This window comes from Embiotoca jacksoni, unplaced genomic scaffold, assembly GCF_022577435.1.
Source record: "Embiotoca jacksoni isolate LCO1_2020_lvr unplaced genomic scaffold, fEmbJac1.0.p SCAF_2, whole genome shotgun sequence".
NCBI classification, from domain to species: Eukaryota; Metazoa; Chordata; class Actinopteri; family Embiotocidae; genus Embiotoca; species Embiotoca jacksoni.
The window spans coordinates 23,602,706-23,619,866 of NW_027185340.1; the positions used below are offsets into that span (position 1 = coordinate 23,602,706).

Below are 17,161 nucleotides of genomic sequence, written 5' to 3' on the forward strand. Positions count from 1 at the left end.
AGCATGTGGGACGGCACACACTTTCTCCGAGTACGATTCAACCTGCAGGCTGCCGGCGTTATCTCGGCGGTCTTGTAAAGACTTCCTGAGGAGCAGCTTGTGTTTGTGTTTCAGAGAGAATTTGTGCAGATGCACACTTGAGGTGTGTGTGTGTGTGTGTGTGTGTGTGTGTGTGTGTGTGCGTGTGCGTGTGCGTGTGCGTGTGTGTGTGTGTGTGCGTGCGTGTGTGCGCGTGCATGCGTGTGTCTGTGTGTCAGTGAGATACACAGACCATCAAACTCTGGCTTCCTCTTCCTCTTCTTCTGCACTTTTGTATTGACAGAAATACACACACATTTTGATTTTGATTTAGCTTCCATTCCTCTCTCCCTCAAACCCTCGTCTGCTCATTCGCTGCATTAGTAGCCGGTCGTTAGAAGTTTTTTCCACATCAGTACGACTGTAATAAAAACCTGACGGGCTATTCCTTTATATTTCTCATAGAAATAACAATAACAATCCAGATTTTTCTGTGTTTTGTGACTCTTATATCTAATAGCTTATATTCCTCTGTGTTAATACACAGACATGCCAGACATCCCAAACATGACATATATAATGTATGTACATAATTTGCACATGATTATCTGTAATTGGCCGAGCGTTCAGCAGAAAGAAGGGATCTGAGATTTTCAGGGGTGAGAGTCCAGAGTCCACAATGCATTGTATAAAAATATTTTCTCAGTCTTCATAAACCTTTGAAAGAAAGTCATTATTTCCATCTGCTAAACCTTTTTCATGATTTCAAGCCGGTTATCTGCTGCAGGTGGATCAACCTGCAGCCCTGCTCCACCGACTGCTGCTGCAGGATATTTCTTCAGAAGCTTTCTGTCATTTCATGTTTCCATTTTTCTGGCAGATCACACATGTCACACTGACAGGTGTGTCAGTGGGCCCAACAAGGCGCTGCGTGGTTTCTCAGCTGGTTACTGAGCAGCAGCACAAATATCTTGTGTTTCCACCGTCTCTGTGAGCGCAGGCCGTTCCCGTGGACGGCTGCAAATACTTCCAGTTCGAACCTCGAAGCGAACTGAACGCGTTCAGTGCAGAGAAACAGACGTTAAAACAAAACCTCACTGCGGAAAATGCCAATTCCTGAGATGTTTTAGGAGTTCACGTTGCCTGCTGTTTGTTTATCATCATGTGATGATGTCCAGCATCACATGTGTAGCGCTGCTGTTGGATCTGTGAGAGGAGGAACAGAAGAGAGCTGCATTGAACTGTCTGGTACAAACGCTCTGTTTGTCTGTGACTCCCTGTGTCTGCCTCCGACTTTATTCCGTGGACGCATTATGCAACGCTGCTTTCTCACAGTGCAGCAGGTTCAATGAAAAGTACAAGTTGTCCATCAAACCTCACATGGCTGTTGCTTTGTATATGATAATAGTGGTTTCAGATGGCCGCGGTCATCTGTGTCTTTTGTTAAAAAAAAAAAGCCTCTCTCCGCTTTGATTGGAGCTCCAGCTGCTGTCTTTGTTTACCCTGTTTCAGGGCCATTTAGTCCCCGAGCATACAGTCACTTAAATGCGCCCACACTCGTGTGACTGGGTCCCGCGCAGTTTATGAGTCAGCTGGGATTTTTATGAACAGAGCTCTCGTGTTCGCCGTCCTTCAGTCAGAGAGAAGGACAGTTAGCAGTTAGATGTCAAGGAGAGATGAAAACAAAACCCAGAAAGTGTCATTGACGCTCAAACTAAAGTAGACAGATGAGCTGAGGACGTGGAGAATACATCGGGCTCGTAGCTCTGTGTGCTTTCATCGGTTTGATCACCTTTTTAAAGCAGTAAGTCTGTTTAAACTGTTACATGTTTCCAGAGAGGTTTGCGTCCTGCAATAAGAGATACGTTATTAGTACAGTTTGCAGTAAACAAGGCCCACACACATCTAGTGAGGGGAAGTCTGCAGTGATGAGGAGGCTGACTGCTTCAGAGTAGTGTTGAGATCCTGAACACACCGGCCATATCATGATCAAGTAGGCAAAGACCTGATTTGGTTTTCTGCAAATATTTCATTTGGGATCAATTCTAGTTGTGTTTGTTTGAAGGAACTCTCCTAATTGAACTTTATTAAACTTTTTTATTTTGGGCACTTTGTTGCTACGTGATTTTTAGGTCACTTGTTTTTTTCTGCATTGCTCTGTCGGTGTTCACCAGTTATAAACAACTGGTTGTGAAGGTGAAGCACTGGAGTAACTGTCATGCATGTTTCTGCCTTTGTTTTCTGTATTTCTGTGCTCCACTCCTGAGTTTAGCCCGATCGGTCAGTCCATCTGATGCGCTGGTTGTGTGGCATATAAATTAGTATTATCTGTCAATCACAGGTGTCCATCTGTGTCATGCTCTGCTCAACATTGAACCTGGATTTAACGCTGAGGACATCGTTTCGTTGTGTCTTTGTTTAGTTTTTAGCCAAATATCCAAAATCATCTTAATCTTATACTATTGTTTTTTCAGTTCTTCAACACCAACCACACAATCAACCCTCCGCTAACACCATACAGATAATCTGAAACACTCCCACCCATACGACAGAGATCCTTCGAGGAACAGATGGCAAACAGGGTTTCTTCATCAGAGTTCAGCACCATATTTTCACCACATTACAGTGTGTCATGTTGTGTCATGTTACATTTCGGCCTCCGACAGCTGAAACGCTTCAACAAGAAAGAAGACGTTGTGTTTCCTCGGGTTGCTTTAGTGCCATCTTTCTTGGCATTACATCACATCTTTTATAACCTTCAGTATAATAAACTCATGTTTTTGGATGAAATTGTTCCAGATGTGAATCATTGGATCATCAGGTTCAGTTCTTCAACAGCAACTGGGAACTTAGATTGGTCGACTAAATGGCATGAAGGGTTTGTGGAAAGATGTTTTATTTCTCAGCGTATCACATTTCTGAACTTGGTATTGTGCTGTATTGGAACTAACTTAGAAAATGTTCAAACAACATTCATTCCTACCTTTTGCGGAGCTTTAATCTCAGGAGTTAGCTGGTTAAGATGTGTCACTGATCATGTTGACGTCAGTGTAGAAGCTCATGCTTGTTGTCCTCCTCACAGTTTCTCCGTCTGTGATTGACTGACTGATTGTTCTCTTTGCTTTCAGCTCTACGATAAGATCAACACCAAGTCGTCCCCACAGATCCGAAACCCCCCCAGTGATGCTGTGCAGAGAGCCAAAGAGGTGAGTGAACACACATCATGTAATGTGTGTGATCACTATTTAATACCTTGTACAGATACCAGATTCACTAGCAGCTGACTTTCCTCTTCAACCCTTTCACCACTTCTGTCAGTGCGCAGGCTGCTTTAATCCCTCCGGCCTCTTGCTACCTAAAGCTCTAACTCATCACCTTCACAGAGGACGTTCTCGGTGTGGGGGTTTGGGCACAACCTGAGGTCCCCAGGGTGTGTGTGTGTGTGTGTGTGTGTGTGTGTGTGTGTGTGTGTGTGTGTGTGTGTGTGTGTCTAAATGGGAAATATTTAAACTATAATCGAATTGGTAGTACCTTTTGAAGGTCAGGAACTCTCTGGGTTCCACAACCAGCACTTTTAAAAAGCCTCCACCTGCAGACATGTTTGCTCACGTAGTTTGTTGCCGACAATAATCAGGATGGAGCAGCCCCACAGATGTTATAGACGGTGGAAGAACAACGACATTCAGGCGAATTTCAGACCGTTCTGCTTTCGATACGTCAGCAGATTTGGTTCATCTTCCCAGGACACAAAACATGAGAGAGTAAAAGACAGGGCTCTATATAATAAAGAGGTAAATATGATATTCCTGCAGGTACCTCACTGCTTGTACTGGAGTACATCATGTACAGTGTGAACATGGACATGAATACAAAGACCAGATGCAGACCTCCTGTTTTCAGCTGCTCAGTTTCAAAACAACATCCAATAATAACATTATTTATGTTGAGTGTTTGAGTCGTGTGTTAGCTTCAGTGACCTCTCGAGCTGAGTTTGTTCAGGACGGACTGTCGGAGCACACCGACCTGTTTACACAGAGCAGCTGTGATCTCCAGCTTCTGTGTTTGACCTTCCTCATTACAGATGCTGCTGGGTGCAGCACACACACACACACGCACACACACACACACGCACGCACACACACACACAAACACTGTGTTTGTGGGCTGTTAGCATGGTTGAGTTTTCGTACACAGAGTTACATTGTAGTCTCCGGGGTCAGATGCTGGCTCTGATGAAGTCACATGCTCACAGCGAGTTTGGGTGCGTGTGTTTACCTCTCCATGTCCTGTAACAGTGAAGCAGGATTCAGAGGAGCTGCTGCTCAACGAGGAGGCTGAGGGAAGAGGGAGTGTGAGAGGGCAGCAGGGATCACTGGTGTGCATTGTGAGCGCTTCTGTGTGCAGGCAGGCGGCTCCACAAAATGCTGCTGTGTTGACGTTGTGCTCTTTGTTGAGGGAGCAATTAAAAGTCTGAACAGTGAGGGAGTTGGGGGCCGCCGTCGTAAATCCCAGAGCTGTTCGGACAGAGAAAGCCATTTTAAGGGGAGGCGAGCTGCATTTTTATGTAGCTGTGGTTCGTGTCAAAGAGACTCGGCTAATTAACGCAGCTCTGCTGCATCGTCTGAGACGTTAGCGTCTGCTTATAGAGTTTGCTTCACATTTTCCTGCTTAAATCAGCCGGGATGGATCAAGAGATGTGGCAAGAACCACAACACAAGCAGAGAGATGGTGTGAGGGCGTGGAGCAGCATTTTAGAGCCATCACTGCAGACTTTTTTGATCTTCTGTGTCTGATGAGTTCTCTGTCTGTCTCTAATGAGAAACACAATAAACTCTGTGCAGAACCAAACCAGGGCTTTATTTTATTTGTAAAGCATCTCGGAGTAGAATATTTTGAACTCTCAAAGATTCTTGAGGTGATACATATTAAGAAGAGGTTTGGACTCGGTGGTTCAACACAGAGCTTCGACTTTCCTTTTTTTTATATATATATAAACCATGTGGTGATTTTGAAATCTGCAGCACATTTTCTTTGTGTCCAGATTCACCTGATCTACTTTTAGTGGTGGAGGTGTCGCCTTCCATCACTCTCCCTGTGATCTCCATGCGCGTCTCCCAAAGCGTTTTGGGGCCTCTCTTCGTCCCCGTCCTTGTTCAGTAGGGACCAGCGCGATCAAAAACACCTTCTTGTCTGGGTCCTGCTTGTCCGACGAACTTTCTGTCGTCAGAAACATGCTGTGATCTAAATGCCGTACATACGTACGAACACTCATTGTTTTGAGTGCATCAGTGCGTTCACACCGTCCAGTATAGAAACATGCAGCACTTACAAGTACCAGGATGACGCACTTAAAACGCTCCAAAAAAAGATGTGTGAAACGCTGGACATTTGTTGGAGGGACGATTTGATGCTTCTCAGTCTTCTCAGTATTTTGTCAAATACCCCCTCCCTCCACCTCCACCTCCACCTCCACTCCCTCCACCTCCACCTCACCTCTGTCTCTGCTGATTCACTCTGGCTGATGCAGAAACGCTTTGAACCAATCAGAACGCAGCCTCCAGTGGACTCCTGCGGGTTTCTACCCCGGCAGGCCAGTTTTAAGGCTCTTCAAACTTCACCAAAGCTTTTCCTCTGACTGCACTAACACACTTTTTTTAACCTCTTCTCTGTCACGTCTCGTCACCTCAGTGAAATAAGTTGTGTTAGAACTAATCTTTGTCGGGAGTGAAGTTTCCGCTTTGGTTGTAGATACTAATCTCACAAGATTCTCAGCGCATCTGAAAATTAAGTGCCGTTGATTTAAGGGCGGAGTTTCACTTCGACCCTCCTGCGTCATCACTGACCTTTGACCTTTCACCTGTGAGCTCTGAAAAGGACCATCGACAGCCTGTGTAACCCTTCTCCCTGTGTCTTCCTCCACTAAAGAGTTCCTCCTCCCAAGACGGAGCAAGTGGCGCTTTGAAACATCTGGAATATGTAAGCGCTCATCACACTGCTGCCGTGTTCACACTACTGCTGAGTGGAGCGAGACACAGACTGAGTCCGCTCGGCCCTTAAAGGGTTCAAATACTGGAGGTGGTTTGAACTGAGGGTGAAGGAGCTTCCTGTTCCTGTATGATGATGATATTTACTGCTGTGAATGTGTTTGGATAAACTGCTGCAGCAACTCTTCTTTGGTTAAAATGCTTAGACACAGAACATCTGATATTTATGCACACAATAAGAAAAGGACAACAGGTCTGGTACAAGACTTGTTAGAGAACTGAAAGGATCATTAAAGCAGCTCAGAGAAAAGTAAGATGAATATCGCTCTATTTTTAGCTTCTCCATTTCATGTGTGAATAGACACAGTTTTAATATTTTATTTAAGCGAGCTCTCCACAGCTAAATGAATTGCATGCACTTGACAAGGAGGCAATAAAAAAGTCCTTCAGATGATGCTTTGTCATCTGAAAACGAGCTGCAGATTTCTGCTCTGTGTCTCTGGAGATTTAGTACTGATTATATTTCATATAAAACACAATATGGAAAAGAAGCTCATTTCTTTACACCTCGTTGTGGACAGCCTTGTTCTGTTCGGACATTAGATGCTGCTTCAGCTTCTGCCACACTGGGACTTGGTTTACTCCCTAATTTAAATCCTGTCTGATTCAACATCCTTTAGAAGTGGACACATTGCAGAAGGTTTCTATACACGGAAAGCTGCTTGTCCCTTTCTTTAGGCTCAGTTTGAGATGTTTGTGTGAATATGGCGGAAGTCAAAGGTGTTTTTGCCAATCTGAAAATCTGCAACATGCTAACCAACAACCAGGAACATCCAGAATATCTGGAAACCATCATTACACCATAATCTAATCAAATGGTCGGTTCATTTCAGCTACTGTGAACCAATTTGTCTTTTACTGTGTATTTGTTTACATTTTGGCAAATTGGTACCATTAAAAGTAGCCAAATCAGCTAATAGCAGCTCCACAGATGTACAGACAAATATCGCTGGATTATTTTCATACTGAAGAAAACCTTTCAAATTTTCAGGCAACCTCAGGCAAGCTTTTTTCCTTTGATTTCTATGAGCATTGATGAGCATTGATGAGCATTGATGGACATTGACTCACCGTGGGTACGGGAGATCATGACATCCTCGGAAAGTGTTCATGTCAGTGTGGATCTGTTTGTCTTTGTCCTGCTGAATGTCCTTGTCATCTTTTTAACACTCAGAACGACGAGTTAAATTAGCGAGCAGCTGTAATGTTGATTCCATCCAGACAGGGAAAGTGAGAGATCGACCAGACCTACCGTATGTGTCACTCTCAGCTGCTGCTGTGTTGCAGCGTGTGGTTTTGCGACACCAGTGAGTGCTAACTCCAGAGTGTAAAAAGTCAATGTGATTATTACAGTTTCAAGATAATGAATTCCTGGATGGACACACACTCATAAACTACACACCCTTCTACACACCTCATCTGCCCCACCAAGCATGAGGTAGAGACACAGCATCGTACTTCCACGGTGCAGGTCTCAGTATACCCCACCCACACCCCACCCACCCCCCCCTCTGAGGCCTCACCTCTACAATGCCACATTCACCAGTCAGGCGCAACATAACTGGAGCCGACATCAAACCAAGTCACGTCCAAAAGGGAGGAGGAGGAGGAGGAGGAGGAGGAGGAGGAGCAAAGCCTTGACCAGATTCTTTGACTTGCTGTCCAAAGTTGGTCTCACACTGGCTGCGGAGACGCAGGAGGAGGTGTGAGGGGAAAGTCTGAGAGCTCGCTGGGTCGTCTGAGGTGCAGCAGGTACAGACGGCTGCGGCGGAAAACCAACTCCTCTCTCTCTGTGTCCTCAGGTACTGGAAGAGATCTCCTGCTACCCAGAGAACCACGAAGCCAAGGAACTCAGACGGATACTGACCCAGCCACATTTCATGGTGAGTTCAAAAATAGCACAGACACACATCGGGCCCTCGCACCTCGCAGACGGGTGCAGGAGGTCCTTCAACAAACATCCAGGGCTGCTGACGATGCCGAGCAGACGGAACACGACTGGGTCAGACATGTTGGACGGATGTCTACGTAGCAGCTTCATAGATGCTTTCGTGTCCTCGGCTGTGCAAAAGGTGCTCAAAAGAGACACCGAGGCAGCTTTTACTTATGACATCACTGTGTCACTTGGAACAAGAGGTTTCACCTTCTTTTCCTTTGGCCAAAGAAATGTAAACACAACAAACAGATGCCTCGAAAACATGAACATCTCAGTGATTCTGCTGTAATGGACGCGTGTTTAAAGTGTGTGAGGATCGAACCTGCAGGATTTAAATCCCTTAAACGGAAAGTCCCTCGTGGACTGTCAGCAGCTGTCCTGTTAATCCTTCAACATGAATGCATCTGGTTTCTATCTCCGATCAATGACCTGCTCAATATCAGAGGGACAGACAGACGGGGGGACGAGGGGGGCAATGGTGTCAATATGAAGTGATAGTGAGAGCAAAGACAAGGGAAGAGATCAGTAATGAAGACGAGCGGGAGGACATGGTCCAGACTGTGTGTGCGGGGCAGTAAGGCGTGTGTGATGCGATGTGTTGTGCCGGGTCAGAGGCCCGGCTCCTTCACGGCGCTACGAGAGCGGAAACTGACGTGTTCTACATTCCAGCAAGTTCATGCCAGTGCAGACGAACTGTGCCGGATTTTAGGCTTTTGTTTATCAGCGTTCTCGTGGATCTGAGTCTTTTTAAGGAACGACGGGAATAGATCAGCGGTTTGAGAGAAAAAACAGCATTATTGGCTCCCTTGTTTAGAGCGAGGAAAGAAGATCAATACCAGTCTGCTTATTATGTCCACAGGTGAAGCTGCGAGCTGATTAGCTCAGCCGAGCATAAAGACTGGATGCAGGAAATGACAGATAGCAATGTGGAATTTAAACAAAAGGGATAGGTTGTGGTTTCATTCAGTTCTGGGAGTAAATTCCTGACATCATAACTATAATATTCAATGGACAGATATGACAGTGGTAGTGATGTTGTATTCCTTTATCCACCTTTACTTGTTCCAACACCTGGAAATGTCTCTAATGTCCAGTTCAGATCAACCACAGCTTCATCTGTGAGTCCATCTGATTGTGTTAGAATGATATAAATGCTTACCAAGCAGAAACTCAGCTCCACACCTGGTTCACAATCTTTTTTTTTTGTATTGTTTGTGCTTTTAGTGTGTTTGTTCCACTTTTATTACCACCAGCAGCACCTGTTAGCAGGTGGTTGAACAGTTGTTACTAAACGTAAATCATTAAAGTCACATCTGTTGTTGTTTTGAAAAACAACAGTGCTTTTAGCGGGAGTTACATGCTGTAAATATTTGATGATCGGTCATTAATCCACTCTGTGCTGTGTCGTCGACTGTCGCAACGTTTGCCCGGCGACCTCGCCGTACCAACGAGACTCCAGGAAGTCACACAGCCCGGTTGTTTTTCACCAAGAAATAGTTCAAAGATATAACTCCCTCTGAAATACCAAATTGGCATTTTCTCTTTGTGTATGAATTAATTACCAAAAAACTAAAATATTGGGAGAAACAAGGGGTCACATCTGAGCTGTTCTGAGCCTTTGGATCATATCTCATGATCTTCTACAGCAGAGAGTTGCCGAGTTGTCACTGAATGGAAGATTTTCAAATCTCCATTGAAACGACCCCTCATCCATGTTTTATTAAAAGTTTAAATTACAACTTCATTCTTGATCTTTAACTAAAACATTATCACCACATGGTTTCTCTTCTGAGGCCCAACTATTATTTTTCCCCAAATGTAGAACTATTTCTTTCAGCTTAAGGATTTGAGATCAGCTGTTAGGAAAATGTTTGCGGTCAGTATAACTGTAAGTACATAAGCATTATAACCATTTATGATCTCAGTACTTTTTGTACTGTGAACTTTTGAAATGAGCTATTTCATTTCTTCGGATCTGGATCTGTGCAATTTCACATCATGGTGTTTTGCATGTGGATACCGCCGTCAGGCCGAGTATCCTCTGGTTCTTCACGAAATGACCTCCAGCGCTGAATGCTGCAGGTTGTTTTTGTTATTACAGAGTTCGAGCGGGACGTCGGTGAATCTTGAAATCTCCACCGTGTCCTCGTTTCACTCTGCTTCTCTTATCGCGCACTTTTTCTAACTTCTCTTTTCTTTTCTTTGCTTTCTCACACTCCCTCCAGCGCAGCCACACAGCATGGAAGGATCAGTTAACCCCGTAACCCTGTCCTCATTAGGGCGCAGGCACACACACAACCTCACCTTCCTGTGTGTCTCCTAACATGAAGTTTCGTTTGTGCGTGATGTATTTTGACACGGGAGTTAGAGAGGCTGCCGCTGCCTTCATGTCTCTGCCTCTCTGATCTGCACTCCTTCCTGGGGTGTGTGTGTGTGTGTGTGTGTGTGTGTGTGTATGTGTGCGTGCGTGTGTGCGTGCGTGCGTGCGTGCGTGCGTGTGTGTGTGTGTGTGTGCGTGTGTGTGTGTGTGTGTGTGAGGGAAGACGGTGACAGGTTTTCCCCCTTTGTTGAGGTTTGATTGCTGTCTTCTGAAGTTCAGACGGGTTTGTTAAAGTGTCACTCAGGGGAGTGTGTGGCTGTCAGACGAGCGGAGCAGTGACTCCGTGGCTCCTAGCGACGTGCCGCTTTAACTCAAAGAGACGTGCGGGCTGCAGACCACAGGCACCTGCAGAGACGGGGGAATACCTCGACGTACGGCAGAGCAGGGAGTCAGGAAGTAAACACCTCCTGCTCTTCAGTGAACGACACACAATGGTGTGAGCGCCGTCAGGACTTTTCCTGTAGTTTAGTGAGATCATGTCTTGGGTTCAGGATGCGGACCACTGAAAGGTTTCTCTCCTCTGCATTCACACCTGTTCTCCAGGTGGATTGTTTTTAAGTTTATAAAATGAAATTAGAAGAATTTTGTCCTGTTTGCTTCAGGCTCGTTTTGGGTTTGTGGTCGTGTGCCACCCCATATGTACTCCTCTGGCTGTTTGCACCCTCCTGTGTATAGTCTGCCCCTGTAACTCTGTGTGTGTGTGTGTGTGTGTGTGTGTGTGTGTGTGTGTGTGTGTGTGTGACCGCAGGCCTTGCTGCAGGCCCACGACGTGGTGGCCCACGAGGTTTACAGCGACGAGGCTCTGCGGGTGACCCCTCCACCCACCTCGCCCTACCTGAACGGAGACTCCCCGGAGAGCACCAACGGAGACATGGACCTGGAGAACGTCACCAGGGTCCGCTTGGTCCAGTTCCAGAAGAACACAGACGAGCCGATGGTACACGGTTTAAAACTCAGTGCTGTGCAGAAGGTTTAGGCGTTCAAAAACACAACTTCTTTTTATTTACCAATAGCTTTGTAAATGTTACCAAAAATGAGTAATCAGCTATCATTACTAGATATTTCCTTCAGAACTCATTGAATTACATTACTGCATTTAAAAGTAGTTACTTGGTTAAGCAACTTCTGCATTACATTTTAATGTCTGCTTCAATTCTCTAATTAATGCACACATATGTATTATGTTAGCGCTGCCTGAAAGGGTCTCAGCCATTGACTGTATCTACAGGTGGACGAAGCTTTAAGCTCTGAAAAAAAGGCCGATACGGAAGTGACTTAAGCTGCAATACCACCGAGTGCCACTAGAGGTCGGCTCCAAAAAGCCTCCGGCTTCATAGACTCCCATTCAGCTTCTATCATAAAATTCTAAGTCAATAAAATTTCTCCAGGAGTTATCTCGGTGTTGTTAGCTAAAGTCACTCCTTCTTATTAGTTTTCTGGCAGTCCATCTGAAAATAGTCACATCATTAAATAAAAAATAAGCCTCCAAAAGCCATGTTTTTGGGGGCGTGTCTGTTTGATTGACAGGCCCGTGGTGCAGTCAGGTTACGGAGATCGGTGGGCGGGACGTAGTATCGCCAGGTTTGCAGTCAGATCAGTCAGCGAGTCAGCTCGCTCCCCCCAGCTCTCTGAATATGGTCACTTCCAGCGCCAAACCGCTCTGAACTAGCAAGACGGCGACGGCCAAATTCCCAAACTCGAGGCTTCATATCGGCCGTTCGCAAACCAACGGGCGACGTCACTGTTGGTTGCCCTCTGCTCTCTATCGCTCTCCTTGTGGTTTGCATGTGGGTCTCCTGAGGCCTCTCATCACTTACATCCACAGAGCTCCTCTGCTGCAGGTTTGTGCCTTGCAGGAACCAGCTGTTTCTCACTGCCACTGCTCAGAACCACATCCTCAGCAGTAATCCTCCATGCGCCTCCAGTACCCCACTTATGAGGCAGGAGGTTGAAAGTCTGTGTAAAATGACCCAGTTGCTCCTCCAGTAACTCAACTCTACTTCTGAGGGAGGCAGGCAGGAAGTTGGAGGATTAAGCTGCATATGTCTGCAGTGGTTTATTACAATTAATAGACAAGACAAAAGTAACGAGCAAGAAGCCCACTTAACATTCAGGAGGCCTAATTGTAATTGTGTTGTTTAATGTGAAAAAGTAATTTATTACGTTAATGGTTCCCGCCAAATTACATTATTGCGTTACGTTTCAACCCGTTTCTTTCAATGCTGTTCAATAATTACAGTCATACAAAGTATATGAAAGAGAAAAAAAATCTAAATCTCAACAGCACCAACACAGTTCTTCCATGCAGGTGTCGTTGCGGCGCCCTGGAGAACTTCCCACACAATAATCTAAACATCTACAGTGCCCGAAACTTTTGCACAGTTCTGTATTTACTCTTCTCACTCAAATATCATGACTGAGATGAGATGACAGAGCAGCTTCTTGCACCGCATCATCTCCTGATTCCACATTTGCACATGTTTGTTGTGTTGATTCATGCAGGGCATCACGCTGAAGATGAACGACACAAACCACTGCATCGTGGCGAGGATAATGCACGGAGGAATGATCCACAGACAAGGTGCCGTTTCCACTCTCGCAGCCCACATTTAGTCTGACACCTACATTTTAAAACGGCTTCCTACAAGGCTGCATGACTCGGGTTCACTGTTCGTAGACAGATAACTACAGCAGTCACAGCAGGGCTTCACAGAGCAAATGACAGATTTCTCTTTAACAAAGTAGGAGTATATTCCCCGAGATCATCAGATTTCAGTTTGATTATTTCATAAATACAGAGCCACGACTAATTGAACCACAACACTTTTCTGTACACGTCAAGCTTTTATTTAATTTAAGTGACTGCAGTCATCTTTTCTGTGTCTTTATAGACCAAACAACTAATTGATACATTTAGAAATTGATATTGAAAATAATTGGGATTTTCAGCCCGAATTAAATGTAACTGATTTGAATACAAATATAAATATATAAATGTAAACAAATGTTTGTGTACCAGATAATGTCAGTTAACACGTACGTGTTGAGTTGAAGGATAAATAGTCTGTAATTCATGTCAAGAGATTTTGATCCATCCGTTACTTCTCTTCAAGGCTTTAGAATTTTATACAGGAAACAAAAACGTTGTAAAGATATTCAGTGATATTCAGCGTCCTCCTCCGTTCTGATCAAATCTACATGTGGAACTTGAACTTTGTCTCAAAGTTAAATGCAGCATATATCCTGCCTGTTTTTGAATGTGTTAACCCTAACGTGGTACTTCAATATTCCTTTGGTTGATTTATGTCTTTGGGAAGCAGAAGGTTTCAGATCTTTTAAATAAACAATAAGGTTCTGATTCTTATAAGAAACTTCACCTTCATCTTCACTGCAGAAACACAAACCAGGTTGACAGCCCTTGTTCTCTCCTGTTTTATTGCAGCGTAGCATTAATTAATCCCCAGGTGGCTTGTCATGTGGTAATTGGAGCGCCACCTCAGTTGGGAAGGATGTATTTCTCTACTGTAGTTAGGATGGGTGAAGTTGCAACAGAGACTAATGAAATGTAGCGCGGTTCTAATGAGGGGAAGAAAAAAAAAAGATTCTCTAAGCATTTGTTTGTCTCTCACTTCCTTCTCATTTCCTTTCAGGAACGTTGCATGTTGGAGACGAGATCAGGGAAATCAACAGCATCAGTGTGGCCAATCAGACTGTGGAGCAACTGCAGAAGATGCTGGTCAGTGTGTGTGTGTGTGTGTGTGTGTGTGTGATTCTACATCTATCTCTGTGAGGACTGTTAGTTTTAGACCTTGGAGGTAGGAACATTTTGACTGCTCCTCACGTTCAGACAGACTTTCAGAGGTTTCAGGGTTAAGACTTGTGCTGTGATGCAAATGACAAACGCAAATGTGTAGTGCAGGAGTTTGGACGGGGTTGTGTTGTTTTAAACTGCACACTGCTGATCTGCACTGACTGGAAATAAGTCAAACACCAACATGGTTCATTCTCCTCCTGTTATAAAGCCAAAACCATCAGAATAACAACATTTGGCTTTTTCCAATTCCACAGCAGCCTCCAGCCATCAATCACAGCAACAGAGAATATTTAGTTAAAACTTCAACACAAGTCCAAACTGATTGTTTGAGTTTCCAACCAGTGTAAATTCTTTCAGATTTAGTTCAAAAAAACAATTAGATGCTCGCTGATGCCGCCATCTGTTTTGTCTCGGATGTGACAGCCTTCCAACAACGCTTTGTTTCCTCCACACACACCACAACACCCAGTGTGAAGACCAAACAGAGAAAAATTAGTCTGTTCACCAATGACTCATTTTTAACCTTTTATTTATTTTCCTCCACAACAAATCAATGAATGTTTTTTTGTTTTGTGTTACATTTTGCCCGAAGTCTCAGGTAAAAAATCCAAGTGTCAAATGAAGGCGTTGTTTGTGATAACAACATGCTTCAGTGTATCTCTACATTACTGTGTTAATCCCAACAATGTTACACGCTGACGAGTGACGATGAAACAAAACTCACGTGTGTGTGTGTGTGTGTGTGTGTGTGTGTGTGTGTGTGTGTGTGTGTGTGTGTGTGTGTGTGTGTGTGTGTGTCTCTCCACAGAGGGAGATGCGAGGCAGCATCACCTTTAAAATAGTACCGAGTTACCGGATGCAGGGCTCCTCGTGTGAGGTAACACCTCTTCTTCCTCCTCCTCCTCCTCCTCCTCTTCTTCCTCCTCTTAACTGCTGACTGTGAGCTCCTGGTCTGGTTACTAACTGCTCGCCTGGTTACTGAGTATGTGTGTGTGTGTGTGTGTGTGTGTGTGTGTGTGTGTGTGTGTGTGTGTGTGTGTGTGTGTGTGTGTAACCCAGGTGTGTAGTGTGTATGGGGTGTGTGTGAGTTTTGCTGTGTTTTGCTGTGGCTGGGTCCAATATTCAGCACACCAATTTCACAACCAAGATACCGGAACTCCCCCTCCTCCCCCCGTCTGATCCGGGAACGAGCCACACCTCTGTGTGATCCCACCCTGCTCCTAAACTCAGACCCACCAGCACACCTGGACACACACACACACACACACACACACACACATACACATACACATACACATACACTACAGGGGCAGACAAAATAACAGGAAGTACCCATATCACTTTTCTGGAGTGGAGCTTAACCCTAACCCATCAGAAATAACCTAAAAACTGTACTTTTATCGTCACGAGCTGATCATAGGACAGTTCCAATGTGAACTAATGTGCACAAGAAATAAAAGCAATCAAAAAGTTTAAAAATCAAAAGAAACATTTTAAAGAATGAAAAAAAAACGGCACTAGGTAAAATAAAACTACAATAATAAAGAGGGAATAGAAAATAAATATATTTTAATTTTGTGGTGATTAATTGTTTTTAACATAAAAACATAAAAATAAATGATAAAATACCAGACTATCTGCTAACATGGGGGCAACATTTCCACCCTATAGTCCAGGGGTTAAGATGCCCAACATGAACTACAACATTTCCACTTTAAGTCTGGGCTTTTAATTGATCTCCATTTGTTGTCGTCTGTCCACTGAAGGGCTAAAACATTCGGCTTTAAACAAACACAAAAAAGAAATATTATGTGCGTGACAGATTTAAATTTACAGCAAGGCCGTTGTTTTGTAAAGGTATTTGTGTTATTTTGTCCACCCCTTGTTTTAACAGCTGTTGACACACACACACACACACACACACTCAGAGACAAGATGCACGTGGTTTACACACACAAACCCCGACGCTGTCTTTCCCCTGAACTCAGTTATATATGGACGACCAAAAGACCTGCGATGGGGTGATGAGGTGACCCGTTCACCCTGAGCGCTGACTGACAGGAGGGTCGCTCTCCTTCTGCATATGCTGCATACAAATATGAGTCTGTGCACAAAGTGAAAAGGGGAAAAGATCATTTTGCGATCACAAAAAGAAAAGAGGGAATGTAAAGCGTGCAACGTGTGATTTTCAGAGTAAAAGCCTCAGTTGTGCTTCTCAACCGTGAACAAAGTTTTGAAAGAAAACAAGTCCAAGTCATGATAATGGTATATTTGATTCTAAATACTTTCTCATTAAATAGTTTGTAACCATTTACACGGGTTTTGAATCATTTTAATCTCACTATTTTAAATGGAATGTGGTTTAATATAAGTCCTCCTGATGCTAAGATGCTCTTTGGCCTTTGTGAAAGAGATTTTCAGTGGAGGAAAGTCCAACAACAAGATGAAGGCTACTGTAAATAGAAACCAATAATTCAGATACAAAAAAAATTGTATCAACATTCTAAAATGAAGAAGTGGTGAAGCTGAGACAACAGTGAATTAAAAGCTTTATTGACCCTTGTCGAGGACCAGCGAGAAGGGCGAACTCAGCAGATCAGAATAAGAGCATTTTAGTCCTATAAACTGGCACCCGGCCGTGTAAAACCGTATATGTAATTAGTTTGATTATTTTAGGATGGATTGAAAAAGATGTTGAAAACCAGCACAAAGAATCTAAACTCGGAAAGACATGGTCGGTGCGGTTGTCTCTATTTAGGCTGAAACTCAGGAAGTACTTTATTTTGAAAAGTCATTCATACAAACCACAAGCCAGATTTGATTTCTGCAAATTTTTAGCTGACTGAGGACGACTGAATGTAACAGATCAGTTTACAAACTGGAACATTTCACCATCAAACGCTTGTTGAATATTCACTAGAAGATTTATCTCTTCTGAAACTTCATATTTCAGGTGGCTGCTCATCCTC

At 44.1% G+C, this 17,161-nt stretch overlaps 1 protein-coding gene across 1 annotated transcript in view; it reads left to right on the top strand.

The window, feature by feature from the left end:
- Positions 1 to 17,161, top strand: part of caska (calcium/calmodulin-dependent serine protein kinase a) — a 140,277-nt gene that overhangs the window by 103,597 nt on the left and 19,519 nt on the right. Inside the window, 6 exon segments of the mRNA XM_069155115.1 lie at positions 3,147 to 3,224; positions 7,865 to 7,945; positions 11,127 to 11,315; positions 12,881 to 12,959; positions 14,029 to 14,114; positions 15,001 to 15,069. Coding sequence (XP_069011216.1) covers positions 3,147 to 3,224; positions 7,865 to 7,945; positions 11,127 to 11,315; positions 12,881 to 12,959; positions 14,029 to 14,114; positions 15,001 to 15,069 — 582 coding nt within the window.